This window comes from Lupinus angustifolius, chromosome LG15, assembly GCF_001865875.1.
Source record: "Lupinus angustifolius cultivar Tanjil chromosome LG15, LupAngTanjil_v1.0, whole genome shotgun sequence".
Taxonomy (NCBI): domain Eukaryota; kingdom Viridiplantae; phylum Streptophyta; class Magnoliopsida; order Fabales; family Fabaceae; genus Lupinus; species Lupinus angustifolius.
Genome location: NC_032023.1, coordinates 20,846,530 through 20,863,029, shown reverse-complemented (window position 1 = coordinate 20,863,029; position 16,500 = coordinate 20,846,530). Strand labels below are relative to the sequence as shown.

General features: G+C 35.3%; 4 protein-coding genes across 5 annotated transcripts; all 4 read left to right on the top strand.

Moving 5' to 3' along the window:
- Window positions 1,362-3,296, top strand: LOC109327790. Its single transcript, XM_019560943.1, has 3 exons — window positions 1,362-1,578; window positions 1,828-2,045; window positions 2,297-3,296. Exons 1-3 carry the CDS (start codon window positions 1,470-1,472, stop codon window positions 3,098-3,100), a joined length of 1,131 nt encoding a protein of 376 aa, XP_019416488.1. The 5' UTR covers window positions 1,362-1,469; the 3' UTR covers window positions 3,101-3,296.
- Window positions 4,263-8,136, top strand: LOC109327778 (beta-galactosidase 13-like). 2 transcript variants are annotated; one of them, XM_019560928.1, is made up of 10 exons: window positions 4,263-4,860; window positions 4,946-5,012; window positions 5,103-5,540; window positions 5,651-6,022; window positions 6,116-6,285; window positions 6,617-6,723; window positions 6,844-6,953; window positions 7,053-7,160; window positions 7,250-7,980; window positions 8,025-8,136. In XM_019560928.1, exons 1-9 carry the CDS (start codon window positions 4,436-4,438, stop codon window positions 7,964-7,966), a joined length of 2,514 nt encoding a protein of 837 aa, XP_019416473.1. In that variant the 5' UTR covers window positions 4,263-4,435; the 3' UTR covers window positions 7,967-7,980; window positions 8,025-8,136. The 2 variants fall into 2 exon arrangements, with proteins under 2 accessions (XP_019416473.1, XP_019416474.1); XM_019560929.1 differs by having other exon boundaries at window positions 7,250-7,985.
- Window positions 8,850-11,714, top strand: LOC109327791. Its single transcript, XM_019560944.1, has 5 exons — window positions 8,850-9,535; window positions 9,623-9,962; window positions 10,130-10,196; window positions 10,289-10,378; window positions 11,628-11,714. The coding sequence occupies exons 1-4, from the start codon at window positions 8,911-8,913 to the stop codon at window positions 10,337-10,339; spliced, it is 1,083 nt and encodes a 360-aa protein (XP_019416489.1). The 5' UTR covers window positions 8,850-8,910; the 3' UTR covers window positions 10,340-10,378; window positions 11,628-11,714.
- On the top strand, window positions 13,062-16,245 carry LOC109327781 (probable alkaline/neutral invertase F). The gene is made up of 4 exons (XM_019560934.1): window positions 13,062-13,534; window positions 13,618-14,049; window positions 14,350-14,908; window positions 15,421-16,245. The coding sequence occupies exons 1-4, from the start codon at window positions 13,136-13,138 to the stop codon at window positions 15,714-15,716; spliced, it is 1,686 nt and encodes a 561-aa protein (XP_019416479.1). The 5' UTR covers window positions 13,062-13,135; the 3' UTR covers window positions 15,717-16,245.

The window sequence follows — 16,500 nt, the reverse complement described above, 5'->3', positions numbered from 1 at the left end:
TTTATTTAATTATTCGTATACAATGTTATACAATGAACCGCTTCAATTGTATAAATATATATAAAATAATGGAAACAAAAGCAAAATGGCATGGTCAACATGGTTTAATTTTTATGTAGAGCATTGAAAAAGATTTGGTTTTGAACTAGAGAAAATGTAGATTTTTTGGTCATTCGATTTAGTTTATTGCTCCACTTGGGTGAGGTTAGTTTTACTATTTTTATGAAATAACTTATTTTCATATTTTTTTATTTAATAATATAAAATCCAAAAAAATATATTCAACAAACAAATTTAAATAATTAATATTATTATATGATAAATAACTTGAGGAAATGTTAACCCATGTTAGGGCATTGTTTAAGAATAAAAATAAATATTTTTACATTCGAAAATGACATATTTAATGTGTCAAGAAAATTATATTTAGTTTTCCAATGTACACTTTTTCTTTTTAAGTAGTATCATGTTGAAGAATATAAAATAAATATTTTTGTAATAAAATATATGATAAGGTTTTTGGAAGATGTGGTTTGATGAAAAAGATATCCTACGTTTAATTGGTTCTTTATGAGGTCAAAACTGAAAATTAGCCCAATGACAATTTCATGACCTAATGCCTTCGGAATGGAAATCCTCTGTCCCTATTTGTGTCCTAGTCAGTGTACTAGACCAATTAAAATGCATCATTAAATTAAATAAAAAAATTATAAATGAATAATTATATTATTTATTGTCCTTTGATTGAATAAGGACAGGAAGAGACACAATTTTTTGGGCAGGTGATTTGGGTTCATGCCTTGGTCACATGCCATGGGATACAAAGCAATGCAACCATGATGATAGAGAATAAAACTTAAGAATAAATGATTTTGTGCCTTCGAGATGGCACTTGACTTGACTTGTCTCAAGTCTGAACTTCATCTAAATGCGGACGCCCTCCCTACACTTGTTTATACAAGTTTGAATGCGTTATAATGCATTCCTCCTGCTTTCCTCCGTGATTAATAATATATAATACATTCAGATGGATTTAAGTAAAATTGTTTAATTATTATTGTTTGAGATCACAAATAATATGGTGGTTCAAACTTCAAAATAACAAATAATATCTTTGAATTATTATGTTTATGATTTATGAGTAACCTAAGAAGTTGAAGTGGATGATTTATGAGTAAAATAGTAAAATTGAAGGGTTGTATACTTAAGAGACATAATAAAATCCGTTAGGCGTGTTGAACGCGGCCCATGTGGTTCTGAAAACTCCTCTAGAAGACAACAACTTTGAATTATTGTCAAAGTGTTGAACTCAGTTGTTATATATATATATAATGAAAGAAAAGCTTGTTGGTTTAGAAATGTCAAATCATGTTCAAAGTAGCAGTGCCCTACACGCAATCACATAAAAAGGGTCGCATCTTCCTTTCTTTTCTCATTCCTCATTTCTCATTCCTCATTCCTCATTCGAGATGACTCTCAAGTGTGCAAATGTTTCTAATCCCTACCATCAATGCACCCATGCTTGTATGCAAAAAAACTCCAACCACACCAACCCACACAGAAATAACAAAACTTCAAGTTAGTTCTATTTCCTCTTAATTTACTCTGCTTTATTATATATTTCTTTAAGTCTTTATGTTTATAATCTGGATACATCAAACAAAATCCTATTCATTATATTAACCTTACAAATCAATGTTAGCAAGCCTTTTTTGTTATTCTGTTTGGCAGTTTGACTATTATAAAAATGTTAATTTGAGTTGATATAGAATTTTCACACAAAATGAATAAATGTTTCTGACTCAATCCAATCCATTCTAATTGCAGATGTTGCTCCTTCAACGTTTGATAGGAAAAAGAAGGTAGGTTCTAAGCCAGAACCCCCTGTTATTGACAGTGTCCCTGCTTCAAAAGTTGGGGCAATATATCTCTCTGGTGCTTCATCGCCAATATCACATTATCCTGAGAACAAAAAGGTGGACCAAAGCGTTCAGCAGATTCCTTCTAAACATATTTCTGAAGAAATACATGTCCAAGATATCATGGTATTGGCCTCTCTTCTTTAGTTCTTTCTCACTCTCATGGCATTCCTTCCAATGATAGTTTAATTAGTATGCATTTGTTAGGATAGAAGAGTTTTACACAAGTATCTTATGATATTTGGACAAGTAAGCATTTATTCTTAATTAAATGAAAGTACATATGTCAAAATATGGGTGAATATGTGTTTAAATTCTACAAAACAAAAAGTCATGCTAATTGCTAAGCATATATTTAACTTGTGTTTGTTTGGCAGCCTGTGAATCAGAAAGACCATCTAAAGGATGTTACTAAGCAACTTGCCAACCCAATAGAAACAAATGAGGAGGACAAAATTGCTTCTCACAAAGTAGTTCCAATTACTAACGTTGATGACACTACTGGACAAGGTATTACTACTTCACTGAGTGGATCCATAAATTTTAGTTTCTCTGGTATTCCCGGGGATAATGAAGATAGTGGTGATGAAGGAGAGACCAAGTCTGTGGTTTCCGAAACACGTATTCCAGTTGGAAACTACCATGTGAAAGAAAGTTTTGGTCCCATCCTGCAATCTATCCTTGACAAGTATGGGGATATAGGAGCAACATGTCATTTGGAATCACATGTCATTCGCTCATATTACATCGAGTGTGTGTGCTTTGTGGTCCAGGAGTTACAATCCTCTTCAATTATAGGGCTGAGAAACTCCAAAGTCAAGGAATTGTTGGATATTCTTAAGGATGTAGAATATGCTCAACTTCGTGTAGCATGGTTGCGTACCATACTTGATGAAATTGCTGAAAACATTGAACTCATTGATCAGAATCAGGATGTAAAGGTGACAAAGACTAACTCTGATAATGAAATGGAATCATTGAGGGAAGAGCTAGAATTAAAAGTGGAAGCTTTGGCTGAGAAAGAAAATGAGGTTGCTGATATGAAAAGAAGAATTCCTGAGATGAGAGATCGTTTGAATCAACTTGAGCTTAAGTCTTGTGAACTGGACAAGAGCATGCTATCTATGAAGTCCAAGATTGATAATTTGCATAGCAAATCCTTGATAGATGAACTGTTTTGATATAACTGCCTACCAAATTTGTCATTCAACTACACAGTCACATAGGTATATTATTATTATTGTTGTTGTTATATAGTGAATAAATGCTTGCGAGCAATACCTTCTAATTGGTATACTCAAATCAAATGCACTCTCTCTGTTGGACTTGTATTATTTGTATTGAACTAGTTTGATTCCTCACTGAGCCACTTTATTATTTTATTTTTGGATGAATGTGTATTTTTGTGTTTAGACTTTGATGGTTTCAACTAATATTAGAACTTATAATGGTTTAAAGTAACCTTTTTTTTAATATTGCTATAAGCATGGTATATGTTAGGATAATAAGTTACATGTTAAACAAATTGTATCCCTCCCTTGTTTCAAAAATCCTACATGATAACAATCGGATGGGGATCACCTGTTTCTAACGGTGCCCCATTCCCTATCCCAAACCAATCATATATTAACATGTTGATAAAATAAAAAAATTAAAAGCAAAAAGTAATAAAATAGAACACTTTGATTGACTTGGGATATGTGATCTCCATCCGATAACAACCATTATTGTTTTATCAAGCAAGGGGTGAACTAAGTGAATTCCTTCTGACTTCAGATAATCCCTTGCCCTAAATGCTCTGCTTAAGTTTCTGCCAACTAAACTTTATTTTCATTAACCATTTCTTTACCAATTTATTAGTAGATGCTTTTTAATACCCTTTTTCATCCTCTAAATTACTTGAATATTTTTAGTCTTTAACAAAATACTATAAATAGTGTACCTAATGATGCACTAAAAGTCTAAAACCAACCCTAGCTTATCTTAGTAAATAAGATTAACCAAGATTTCATCAAAAATTTTAAACTTATTAATAGAAAATCAATTATAGTAATACATGTTGAACCACGCATTTATTATGGTCCACCGTCATGTGATAATTTATCCCCATAAGAAAATGATATTCTGACAAGCATGTTTTGCCATACATATATATGTTAATGTTAGTGTACCAAAAATAGTGTAGTAGAATGGTAAAAACGAATTATCCGTGGAAGCAACTAGTTAGTAGGTAATGAAAGAAAGAGCAAAAAATGTGGTAGCACAAAAAAAGGTAAACCAGTGATTGGTAACAGAAATGAAAGAGAAAAAGGTGTATATATATATGTAGGGATGAAAGTTGGAAAAGACAGCTAGCTTTTGGGCACCTCCTTAGAAGAGAAGGAGGATCCCTGTCTAGGCTCAATTGAATCAACCACCACCACCATTACCACCACCTCCGGCTCCTTTTTGAAGAAAGAAGGGAAAGGAAAAGAGAGTAGAGTAGAGTGGCCGGTGTTATAAATAAATAAATAGAGATGAGACTTCATAATGCTATGCTGGTTGTAACTCTTGTTCTTTGTATTGTTACCATTGCTTGTGCACAAGGGCGTGCACCTGCTGTGAGGCTTCATAAGCCTCATTCTGTGAGTGGTATTCAGAATGTGAGTTATGATGGCAGGTCTCTATTAATCAACGGCCAACGCCACCTTCTCTTTTCCGGTTCAATTCATTACACAAGAAGCACCCCTGAAATGTGGCCTGACCTTCTTGATAAGGCAAGACATGGTGGTTTGAATGTCATTCAAACATATGTCTTTTGGAATGCTCATGAGTCTGAGAAAGGCAAGTGGAACTTTGAAGGCAACTATGATCTTGTCAAGTTTATTAAGCTTATTCAACAGAAAGGAATGTTTGCAACCCTCAGAGTTGGCCCTTTCATCCAAGCTGAATGGAATCACGGGTATCTTCCATCATTCATTACTCTCCTCTTATCATTTTATCATTCATTTTAATACCATCTTCTCATATATATTATATTATGTTAGAGGACTTCCATATTGGCTAAGAGAGGTTCCTGGCATCATATTCCGCTCTAACAATGAGCCATTTAAGGTAATAATAATCAACCAAACATATATAATAATAATTTATAAGTAATGAGTGAAATTATAATAATGTTTGCTTCCTCCTTTGAATATGAAGCAACACATGGAAGCATACGTGACAAAGATCATAAAAATGATGAAAGATGAGAAGCTGTTTGCATCCCAAGGAGGGCCAATAATCTTGGCACAGATTGAGAATGAGTACAACCATATCCAACTTGCTTATGACGAAGATGGTCCCAGTTATGTCCAATGGGCTGCAAATATGGCAGTGGCACAAAACATTGGAGTTCCATGGATCATGTGCAAGCAGAAGGATGCACCTGATCCAGTTATCAATGCATGCAATGGAAGGCACTGTGGTGATACCTTCACTGGCCCAAACAAACCATACAAGCCTGCCCTATGGACTGAGAACTGGACAGCTCAGTACAGAGTTTTCGGTGATCCTACTTCCCAAAGATCTGCTGAAGATATTGCCTTCTCAATTGCCCGCTTCTTCTCCAAGGATGGCATCTTGGTCAACTACTATATGGTATGTACCATCACTATCATACCACCTATCAGTTATGGTCTACAATCTTTCATTATAACTTAGGCAAATGTGCATGCATTCATGCAACTCTTTTTATTGTTTATTTGTAGTACCATGGTGGAACAAACTTCGGAAGGACAAGCGCTGCATTCACCACAACCCGGTACTACGATGAAGCACCACTTGATGAATTTGGTCTTCAAAGAGAACCAAAATGGAGTCACTTGAGGGATGCACACAGGTCTTTGAACCTATGCAAGAAGGCTCTACTCACCGGAAAATCCAGTGTACAAAGGCTGAACGAGTTTCATGAGATTAGAGTGTATGAGAAACCCCAAAGTGACATTTGTTCAGCATTCATCACTAACAACCACACAAATGAAGCAGCCACCATTAACTTCAGAGGTAAAAACTTCTTTCTGCCACCACATTCCATCAGTGTCCTCCCTGATTGCAAGACTGTGGTCTACAACACTCAACAGGTAATTACATTACATTACAACTGCACAAAATTCAAATTCTCAGTCTTATATCTTATATCTTATAATTAACTATTCCTCTACAATTACTATCAGATAGCTTCACAACATAATACAAGGAACTTCAGGAGGTCAACTCTTGCAAACAATCACAAATGGGAGGTGTTTTCTGAGACCATCCCATCACTTCCGGTCACCCAAAAACTCCCTGCTGAGCTTTATAGCTTGCTTAAAGACACCACGGATTATGCATGGTACAGCACCAGGTGAGTATCTTTCTCTTTCCTACCTAGCTACTAACAATTCACCATGCCGGGAACAACCAGGATCAAAAATAGTAAAGACATGAGAATACACATTGCTTCACCAATAACCTATTTGATAGCGCAAATATTAGCCATACACAACATACCATTTATAATCTTATAATGAACATTATTATTATTATTATTTGTGCATCTTAAATCAAAACTAACATATACATAATCATGTGATGTTATGTCCACTTCATATGTACAAATAATAATAGTACTTTCCATGTAATGTATGCAACTGCTGCTGCCTCTGTGTCTGATGAATTAATATTATTTACTGCAGCTTCAACTTGGGTGCTCAAGACTTGCCAAAGAATGGTGCAGCACCAGTTCTTCGTATTATGAGTCTTGGACATTCATTGCTTACATTTGTAAATGGAGAATATATTGGTAAGTGGTAGTAGCTAAGCACGGAAATCTCAATATTATTTGATTAGCCTTCTAAACATGTAGATAGATTTCTATGGTAGTAATATTTTAATTTAAATTGTTGTGATGGTTGGAATTAAGGATCTAATCATGGAACACATGAAGAGAAATCATTTGAATTCCAGAAACCTGTAAACTTCAAGGTTGGGAACAACCGTATTACAATCTTGGCTAGCACAGTTGGACTACCAGTAAGAGCCTCCTCATTCTGGTCTCAATATAATATTTGAAGAACTTTCTTAATTTCAAGGAGGACAATGACTAAGATTGTTTGTTATATATGTATACAGGACAGTGGAGCATACATGGAACACAGGTACGCGGGACCCAAGTCCATAAGCATCCTTGGTCTCACTACAGGAACAATTGAACTCACAGCCAATGGTTGGGGTCACAAGGTATTGTATGAATAATAGTATATGTGAATAAGAGACTATGGCATGCATAGGTATAGTAAAATAACAATTATATTGGTTGTTGATTGTAGGTTGGTCTGAAAGGTGAAAAGCAAAAAATCTTCAGTGAGGAGGGATCAAAGAGAGTAAAGTGGAGAGTTGCTGTTGGAAATGCACCAGCTTTGTCATGGTTCAAGACAAGATTTAGTACCCCAGAGGGAAGGGATCCTATTGCTGTAAGGATGAACGGGATGGGGAAGGGAATGATTTGGGTGAATGGAAAAAGCATAGGTCGTCACTGGATGAGTTTCCTGTCCCCCATTGGAAAGCCTACTCAGTCAGAATACCACATCCCAAGAGCATTCCTGAACCCATCAAAAGAAGAAAACTTGCTTGTTGTATTGGAAGAGGAGATTGCAAATCCAGGACAAATTGAGATTGTAACTGTTGACAGAGATGTTGTGTGCAGCTTCATCACAGAGAACCATCCACCAAATGTGAATTCATTTGCATCCAAGGACATGAAAGTCCATTCTGTTATAGAACCTGAGAAACCAGCTGCAATACTCAAGTGTTCCAACTTCAAGAAGGTTGTGGCAGTTGAGTTTGCAAGCTATGGAAACCCATCAGGTTTCTGTGGAAGCTTTGCTTTAGGGAACTGCAACGTGGCTGCTGCAAAGAACATCGTCGAGCAAGAATGCTTGGGGAAGAAGTCATGCAAGGTTTCAATGGAAAGCTTTAGCAAGAATGGGAATGTATGCCCAGGTTTGGAGAAGACACTAGCAATACAAGTGAGGTGTTCTCATTAGAAAGAGAATGATGGGTTAGGATCCTCTCTAGTACTAGTACTGTACTGTAGAGGATTCCAGAGTGAGTGGTTGGTTTCATTGGGCAACTAGTAGAGAAGCTCAAAAATCAAAATGCTGTTCCTTGTTTTGTAGTATTTATTCATTCAATGCCTACAATTCACAACTTCCTTCTTTTTACATCATCAAACCCAACAATAAATCCACACAAAAATAAATTACAATAATCCAATTTTGTATTAAAAAACTTGCTTGCAAACCTCACATCCAAACAACAAGTGCAATACTACAATCTCTAAATGTGCAATACTACAATCTCTAAATGTGCAATGCTACATTCATTTATTTAAATATAAAGCTTTCCCTTCAAATGGGTTTACTATGTTTTTGGTAATAATATATCATCGCTTATAAGTACATTTTTTAAGCTTTTTGGGAAAGGTAACAAAATTAAAAATAGAATTGATGTTTGAAAGAACACACATCATCTTGAAGAGTACATCAAATCTTCAGATATGGGTCATTTTCCATTTCAATTTTTAAACTACAGCTATATTATGACGTGTTTTACTTGGTCCTAAAGAAATATGCATTTCCCAAATAATGTTTAAAACTGACATATATGAAATAATAAATTATTTTATACATTTTTTGTCTTAGTTATTTTTGTCATGACCTAACCAACTTTATAACTTTGGTTTTTTGTATTATTAACAAGGGTATTCCTAATAGTATTGTTTAAGGATACCTTACACAAGTTTATAAATTAAGGTGTATTTTTTTGAAAGTATTGAATAGTCTAGGAGGTAGGAATTAATTAAAAGAAAAGAAATAAATGAGTTGAGGTAGGAGCATATATATATATATATATATATATAAGTGGGATGACCTCCCCTGAAGTAGTTGAGTGGTGTTTGGATTTCCTTGTTTGTAATTCAGAAACCCTAATGAAGAAATTGATTGGATTGAAAAGCAATGTTATTGTAGATAACTCAGGGGATAGCCGTTTAAAGAAGAGTATTCTTCTTAAAACCCTACAATCTCATGTCTCCACAGTCAAGATCACTGAGTCTACGCTTGAAGCACTTGAAGGAATCGAAGAACTCCACCGTTGCGATGCTTCCACTCTCACACCTTCAATCACAGCTGCTTATTGTGCTGTCGCGTTGGAGTGCACCTTAAAATACCTTCAATCTGACCTATCTGTGGAGAATAATCCCTTATATGTCAGTGCCGTTCAGAGGATATGGCGGGATCGGTTCGGGTACTTGGAGGGTGGTGGGTCCCTTTTGTTTTCATCTGAGTTAAAGCAATGGAAAATTCAATTGGAGGCTTCCCTTGTTGATAACAAAATGGTTATAGAGTTGGCTGAGTTGAATACTAGAAGGAATGCAATTACTAAGGTTAAAGATTATTTGGCCAATGCCTGGTCTGATTTGGGTCCTTCTTTTATTCAATTGCTAACTCAACAATCCAATAAAGAACAACCTCACAAAGGAACTGATACAGGAGGACCATCTATTCCTATTCCTACGAATCCGGGTGCTACTCCGCCTCCAAACCAACACAAATGTAATGAACTGTTTTCCTTTTAAATTATCATCTCATTACCATATATCTTTCTTTCTCTTTTCTAACTATTATTTTTACTGTGTCTAGTACTGGCCTCTGCATCAATTCAGGTACAAAATGAGACTACTGCTGATATTGTTGTTGAGGAAATGGATCCACCTAAAAGTTGTACAAAACTTGGCACCGATGGCAAGGAAACGGATCCGCCGAAAACTTGTGGTGAAGTTGACTCTTTGCCAACGAGACCTCAAATACAAGAAGAAACCTTGGTTAAGGATCCTCCTGAAAGTAGATTTCATTTGCCTAGCCCAAAGAGGAAGATAGTGTCTCCATTGAAGAAGTACCAACCAGTAAACATTACAAAAAGGAGAAAACCTAAAAAATGGAGTGCATTGGAAGAGGATAAGCTTAAGAGTGCTGTTAACGAGTATGTGCTTGTGCCAGTCAAACTATAATTTGTCACTACTCTACTGATTTGCCTTATTTTGAGTGTTCCTCATCTATGTATGCATTTGCTTGTGTTTGATGATAGAAATAGTATTAATTACAGTTTCAATATGATTTATGTTCTCATTCAAGTTGTTTTTTACACAGAATTGGCGAAGGAAACTGGAAGGCCATCTTATATTCCAACTTAGAAATATTTTCAGAGAGAACTCCGGTATGCTGTTCAAGTATTAAATAGCTACGGGTATTTAATTTCTGAATTTATTCCTTCAATGCTAATAATCAAATTATATTTATAATTTTCAGACCGATTTGAAAGATAAGTGGAGAAACATGGCACGCTGTGGAGGCATATGAATCATTTGAATGTGTGTACCTTTTGTATATTTCACCAAGGTATATTTCCTTCCGCATTCCTCTAGGATTATTTTGATTAATCATATATGGTCTGCCACGTTTTTTGGCCAAGATTATAGATGCTGTTAAACTTTATTAAGAATAGAGTGTATGTGTGATTAGAAGTTTAGAACTGAATGTGGATCATTACTAGAAAGTATATGAATATGGTCATGGAAAATAAGGCAGTAGCATTATAAGGCTCTATTAGTTCTTGTAAGAGGGTTGTGTAGTTTGTAAAAAAAGCATGAAGGATTTGCTGCCTACTTGAAGTACATATAAATGCAATGCAGTCAATCATAAACCTACGTTGGAGATTTCTGTGAATTATTATATTTTGAAGAGGGTGAGCTTGGCGCAATGGTAAAGTTGTTTCGTCGTAACTATGAAGTCACGGATTCAAATCTTGAAAACAGCCTCTCCGCTTGTGGTTGTAATATTGTATACATCTATCAATCCTAGATCCCACTAAATGGGAGCCTAGTGCATTGGACCGCCATTTTTATGTTATCATGGGCTAATTTTCACTTAGTAAAAGGGGAAGAGTTGTTGAAACGAGAACAATTTTTTGTTTGGGGAGTGCTAGACTGCTAGCAACACACTCTGTCACACCCTTTTTAACACTTCCTTTTTTATTGGTCCATGTCAGTGTTTTAAAATTTTAAAACCTGTTAAAGGTTTCTCGGGTTATCTAAAGCTCAATTTATATAATATTATTTTTGTGCTTCTTCCTCCTGAACCTATGTTTCCTACCCGTACCTTTAAAATCTAACATAGGAAGAGTGAGATAATTTGTATACAGAAAATAAATTACTTTTCAACAACCCGTGGAAGTGGTAAATAGGTGAGTTAAATTTTAAAATTGATATCATGGACCAATAAGAAATAAATTTGCAAAAAGAGTGATAGCTTGAGTATTGATAGCAGCCTTCTTTTTGTTTTTCTTGGTTCTGTTTAACCTATAGTGTGGGATAGTTGCACATACTTTAACTACTAAATATAGCATATAAAGTGGTTGAAATGTGGGGATGAGTCGACATAGCATAAACAAATTTTTCACTGATATGTGTCGTCCTTATTTTTGGCTTGAATATATTGTACTTATGCTATGTTGTTATGTGAGTGGGAGGTTTGAACTCGTATGTTCTTTCTTTGCCTGGTTTCTATTTTATTATGTATGAATATATCTTCAAAAGCCGGCCATCAGTTTTTGACCTTATTTTCTCCCCTTGTTAACTTCTTATAACAGATTAGCAGTGTAAAACATCACGTTTGTTTTTTGGACATATGTGCAACTTTGTCGGAAAAGGTCTGGATGATTTTGTGAAAAGGGTAGCAAAAATCCTATGACTTGTTGAACAATAATTTTGGCCCTTGCCACTTCTGACAAAGCAGATGGGGGTTACTGCTCTTGTATTTTGCCTTGGTGAAAGGTGTACTTTACTTGCATATGGTTCAAGCCACTGATAGTGTTAATACCTGTATTTTGTTTTGGTGAATGTGTTAATAGTAGTATGTGTGTATGGATTAACAATGTGTACAATATTGACATAGAGATGGAATATGCATATATAAATGAAGAAGGCTTAAATTATCTCTAGCTCATAAACATGAAGAATACAACAATGCCCATGACTAATGAACTATATTATTCATGACAAGAGGGCGTTGCTCTATTCCACTTATTAATGAACAAGTTCCCAAGTAGAGCAATCCATAGAGGTTGAAAGTGTAAAATCAATGCTAAAACTTGTGAAAGAAGTGAAATGAGAATATAATGTCATGAATTGAAAAGAGGTTGGTGGCTGCACGTGTGACGAGGGAAGCAGCATAACCCCTCTTCTGAACCAGCATTCCAAATTCTTATTTCAGGTTCCGAGCCATCTTCATGCTGCTTTCTTATAAACAGTGTTTTCCTAAATAGTCCATGTCAAGTATTGAAATACAGAACAGAAAAGCAGACCAACATATAAAGAAAAGTGGATTGATAGTGCACCAAAAAGAGCAAGGGGATATGGATATTGGATAGGAAGAAAAGAGATAGGAAAGTGAACAATAAAATGGAAATGGACAGAAATAGAAACTAAATCTCCCTCCTTTCACAATCTCCCCTCAGCAACGTTATTAGCTCATTTCTGCATTGGAAACTCATTTTTGTACATCAAAGTTTTTGTTGGAAATATATATAGAAAATTAAGTAAAAGAAAGAAATAAGTTAATATTTTTTGGGACATCCGAAAAGAAAAGAAAAAGGTGGGTAGGTAGTCGTCCTTGTATTCCTTGTTCCAATTGGGCCCATTACATATTTACATATATGGTGAGGCGGTTGCTAAAAGGAGTAATAATTGTAATATATTAGAAGTAGTGATTTATGGTATGTTATTGAGATTATTTAATAATAATAATAAATGAAATAGAAGAAGAATGACATAAAAGAAAGATATGAAGAGCACGTAGCAGCAAAGGGATCAGCTCTTCCGTACATTCCATATTCTCACTCGCTCTTCGATATGAAGAGTTAGGTTTCTTTCATTTCATTCCATCATCATCCTTTCATCCTTTCATCCTTTCATCCTTTCATCCTATATATGTAAATCTTCTTCTTCTTTCCATTCTTTTCACTCCTATTTTTACATTTATTACTTCTTCTTCTTCTTCCCTTTTTAATTAACACACTTGTTCTTTCTACATTTTTCAGCATTACTACTTCTACTACTACTACTACCTCAACTGCTATACTCTTAACATTGTTTCAACATGTCTTCTTCTTCTTCTTCTCATCATCAAACTCCAGATGGACTATTCTCTGTTTCTGAAATTGATTTGTCTAAACTATCAGACAAGCCAAGGCACTTGATTATAGAGAGAAACAGATCTTGTGATGAAAAATCATTGAATGAACTCGCCATAGGGTTTTCTCCACGTCTATTCACCAAAAATCATGAAACCTTTGATCATTCTGATAATGTACCTTCTCCTTGCCAAAGATCAGGAATTAATACACCAACATCACCCATTTGGGATCCACATCCAATCCTAACTCAAGCCTGGGAAGCTCTCCGGCGTTCCTTGGTTTATTTTCGTGGTCACCCTGTTGGGACAATTGCTGCTTTGGATAATAATAATAATTCTGATGACAAACTCAATTATGATCAGGTATCTCTTCACTTATATTATACGCACACAACACTACTATTATAATCTAAGGCTAACCTATTATTATATTTATATATGCATAGGTGTTTGTAAGAGACTTTGTCCCAAGTGCTTTGGCTTTTCTGATGCAAGGAGAGCCAGACATTGTTAAAAACTTTCTCTTGAAGACTCTCCGCCTTCAATCATGGGAGAAAAAGATTGATAGGTTCCACCTAGCAGAAGGGGTAATGCCAGCTAGTTTCAAAGTATTCCATGATCCAATCAGAAACCATGAGACCTTGATAGCAGATTTTGGTGAGAGTGCAATAGGCAGGGTTGCTCCTGTTGATTCTGGATTTTGGTGGATAATACTTCTTCGTGCATACACAAAGTCTACAGGTGACACTTCCTTGGCTGAAAGGCCTGAATGTCAAAAGGGTATGCACTTAATTCTCAGTTTATGCCTTTCAGAGGGGTTTGACACATTTCCAACTCTACTATGTTCTGACGGATGCTGTATGATTGATCGCAGAATGGTTAGTTTTTTCAAGTTTATCATACCCTCGTATTTATTATATCTGCTGTCCTCAACCTAAAAAGAATCCATTAAGTATAGTAGGATAAGATGTTTACTATAGGTTTTTTCCAACTTTGTGGATTTATATTGTGAAGACTTGAGACTTCAATCCAATGCAAAAGCAAAAAAGAAAAAAACCTGTTTTCGTGGTGACACTAGCAGAAACAAACGCGAATAGAATAATTATGTATCCATTTTTGTTCTGCGAGTTTTTCCCAGTGGTTGATTTCTTACTTTCAATTTTGAACTACACTTTCAGGGTGTATATGGGTATCCAATTGAAATCCAAGCACTGTTCTTCATGGCTTTAAGATGTGCCTTGCAATTGCTTAAGCCAGATGCTGAAGGAAAAGAGATTATGGAACTAATTGTCAAACGGTTGCATGCCTTAAGCTATCACATGAGAAGCTACTTTTGGTTGGATTTGAAGCAACTGAATGATGTATACCGCTTCAAAACAGAAGAGTACTCTCATACAGCAGTCAACAAATTTAATGTCATTCCTGATTCTCTACCAGATTGGGTTTTTGATTTCATGCCTCGTCATGGTGGATACTTTATTGGTAATGTTAGTCCTGCTAGGATGGATTTTCGCTGGTTTTGCCTTGGTAATTGTATTGCAATTTTGTCGTGCATGGCAACTGCTGAGCAATCCACTGCAATCATGGATCTCATAGAATCAAGGTGGCAGGAACTAATTGGGGAGATGCCTGTAAAAGTTTGTTATCCTGCCATTGAAAGCCATGAGTGGAGGATTATAACAGGATGTGACCCAAAAAATACTAGATGGAGTTACCACAATGGGGGATCATGGCCAGGTATTATTCTCTTCTTTTTTTTGCATGAAATAATGTTACAATTTCGAATTTCAAGCAAAGTATGAAACATCGTATGTTAATTCTAAAATGAGTATATAGAGCAGTAATTAGACACTTCAGATATCTAGAGGTCTTTGTATGTTGGTTTAAAATTTAGATTACTGTGAAAACATCCAAATAGCATGAGGTCTATTTGTAATCTATGTGTGTTTGTGGTGATTGATTTTGCCAAATTCAATTATTGGGGGACCAAATGATCATAGTTAAGCAGCTGAAGGTGTTTCACAAAAATATAGTCGTCATAATCCTACAACTGTTTTTAGGTGCTAATGAGCATAACTTTTTAAACTTCACTTTTTGGGCAATGAGATTGTCTGCTAATCTGATTATTCAGATTATTTGGTTATCTGAACTATACACTCCATTCATCAGCGTTTTTTATTCTTTCATTCCCAATTTTCTTGTTTAAGAGTTTTCTGTAAGATACATTTTGGACATTGCGGTGGTTACAGTGCTTTTATGGCTTCTTGCTGCGGCGTCCATCAAGACTGGGAGACCCCAAATTGCGAGACGTGCCCTTGAGATTGCTGAAACAAAGTTGCTAAAGGACAACTGGCCTGAATATTATGATGGAACACATGGTCGATACGTTGGGAAGCAGGCCCGTAAATGCCAGACCTGGTCTATTGCTGGTTACTTGGTGGCTAGGATGATGCTGGATGATCCATCTCATTTAGGCATTATATCACTTGAAGAAGACAAACTCCTAAAGCCTTTAATCAAGAGATCAAATTCATGGACTTTGTGAGTTATAGTCTTTCCTGATCAATTTTGACCATGTGGAGAATAGAACAGAAGAAATGCAAAATGAAGGGTACACTGAAATGTAGATTTCTTTGTCTTCATTTCATGTGTAAAATGTTTAAGTATTCTTCTTGTGGAATACATAATGTCTAGCATCTGCCGAAACAGTTATAGGGATTCTTGGCTTGACCACTATTTGTTCAGTGCTCAAGTTCGATCTTTTGAACTGCATGGAGTTTATGATGGGCAATAAATGCGGAGATAGATAGAGATGCTACAATTTTTGACTGAGATAATGAAGGAACTATGACATAGAATGTATTTTCTTGATATCTGGCATTATCACAGTATAATATGCGATACAGTTAAGTGGCTAATCATTCATTCCTCCATATGTGGTCATGTAGAAGTTTGTTTGCTTATTTTTTTCATAGAATTTGAGATGAGTATAACTGCATAAGTACTCTTTTATATGTTAGAAAAGTATCTACAACAAACAAAACCATTAAAACAACAGTAGTCAACAAAGCGTTTATAACAAACACCAAGTTTCATTGTTTATGATGTTTGCTTCTAGTTACAATTTATTTATTCTAGGTACAGGTTTCGTATGCAGAGGCTTAAGACTGTTGTGGACATTAATATTGGTTTTGTTGGATATTGATATCATATGCATACTCAATTTATGTTAGATAAAGAAATTCATAAACTGTGACACTAATAGAAAAATGGATAAAATCATAAACGGTGTAAGGGTTTACATATAAGCATTATCTCAATAAATGGAA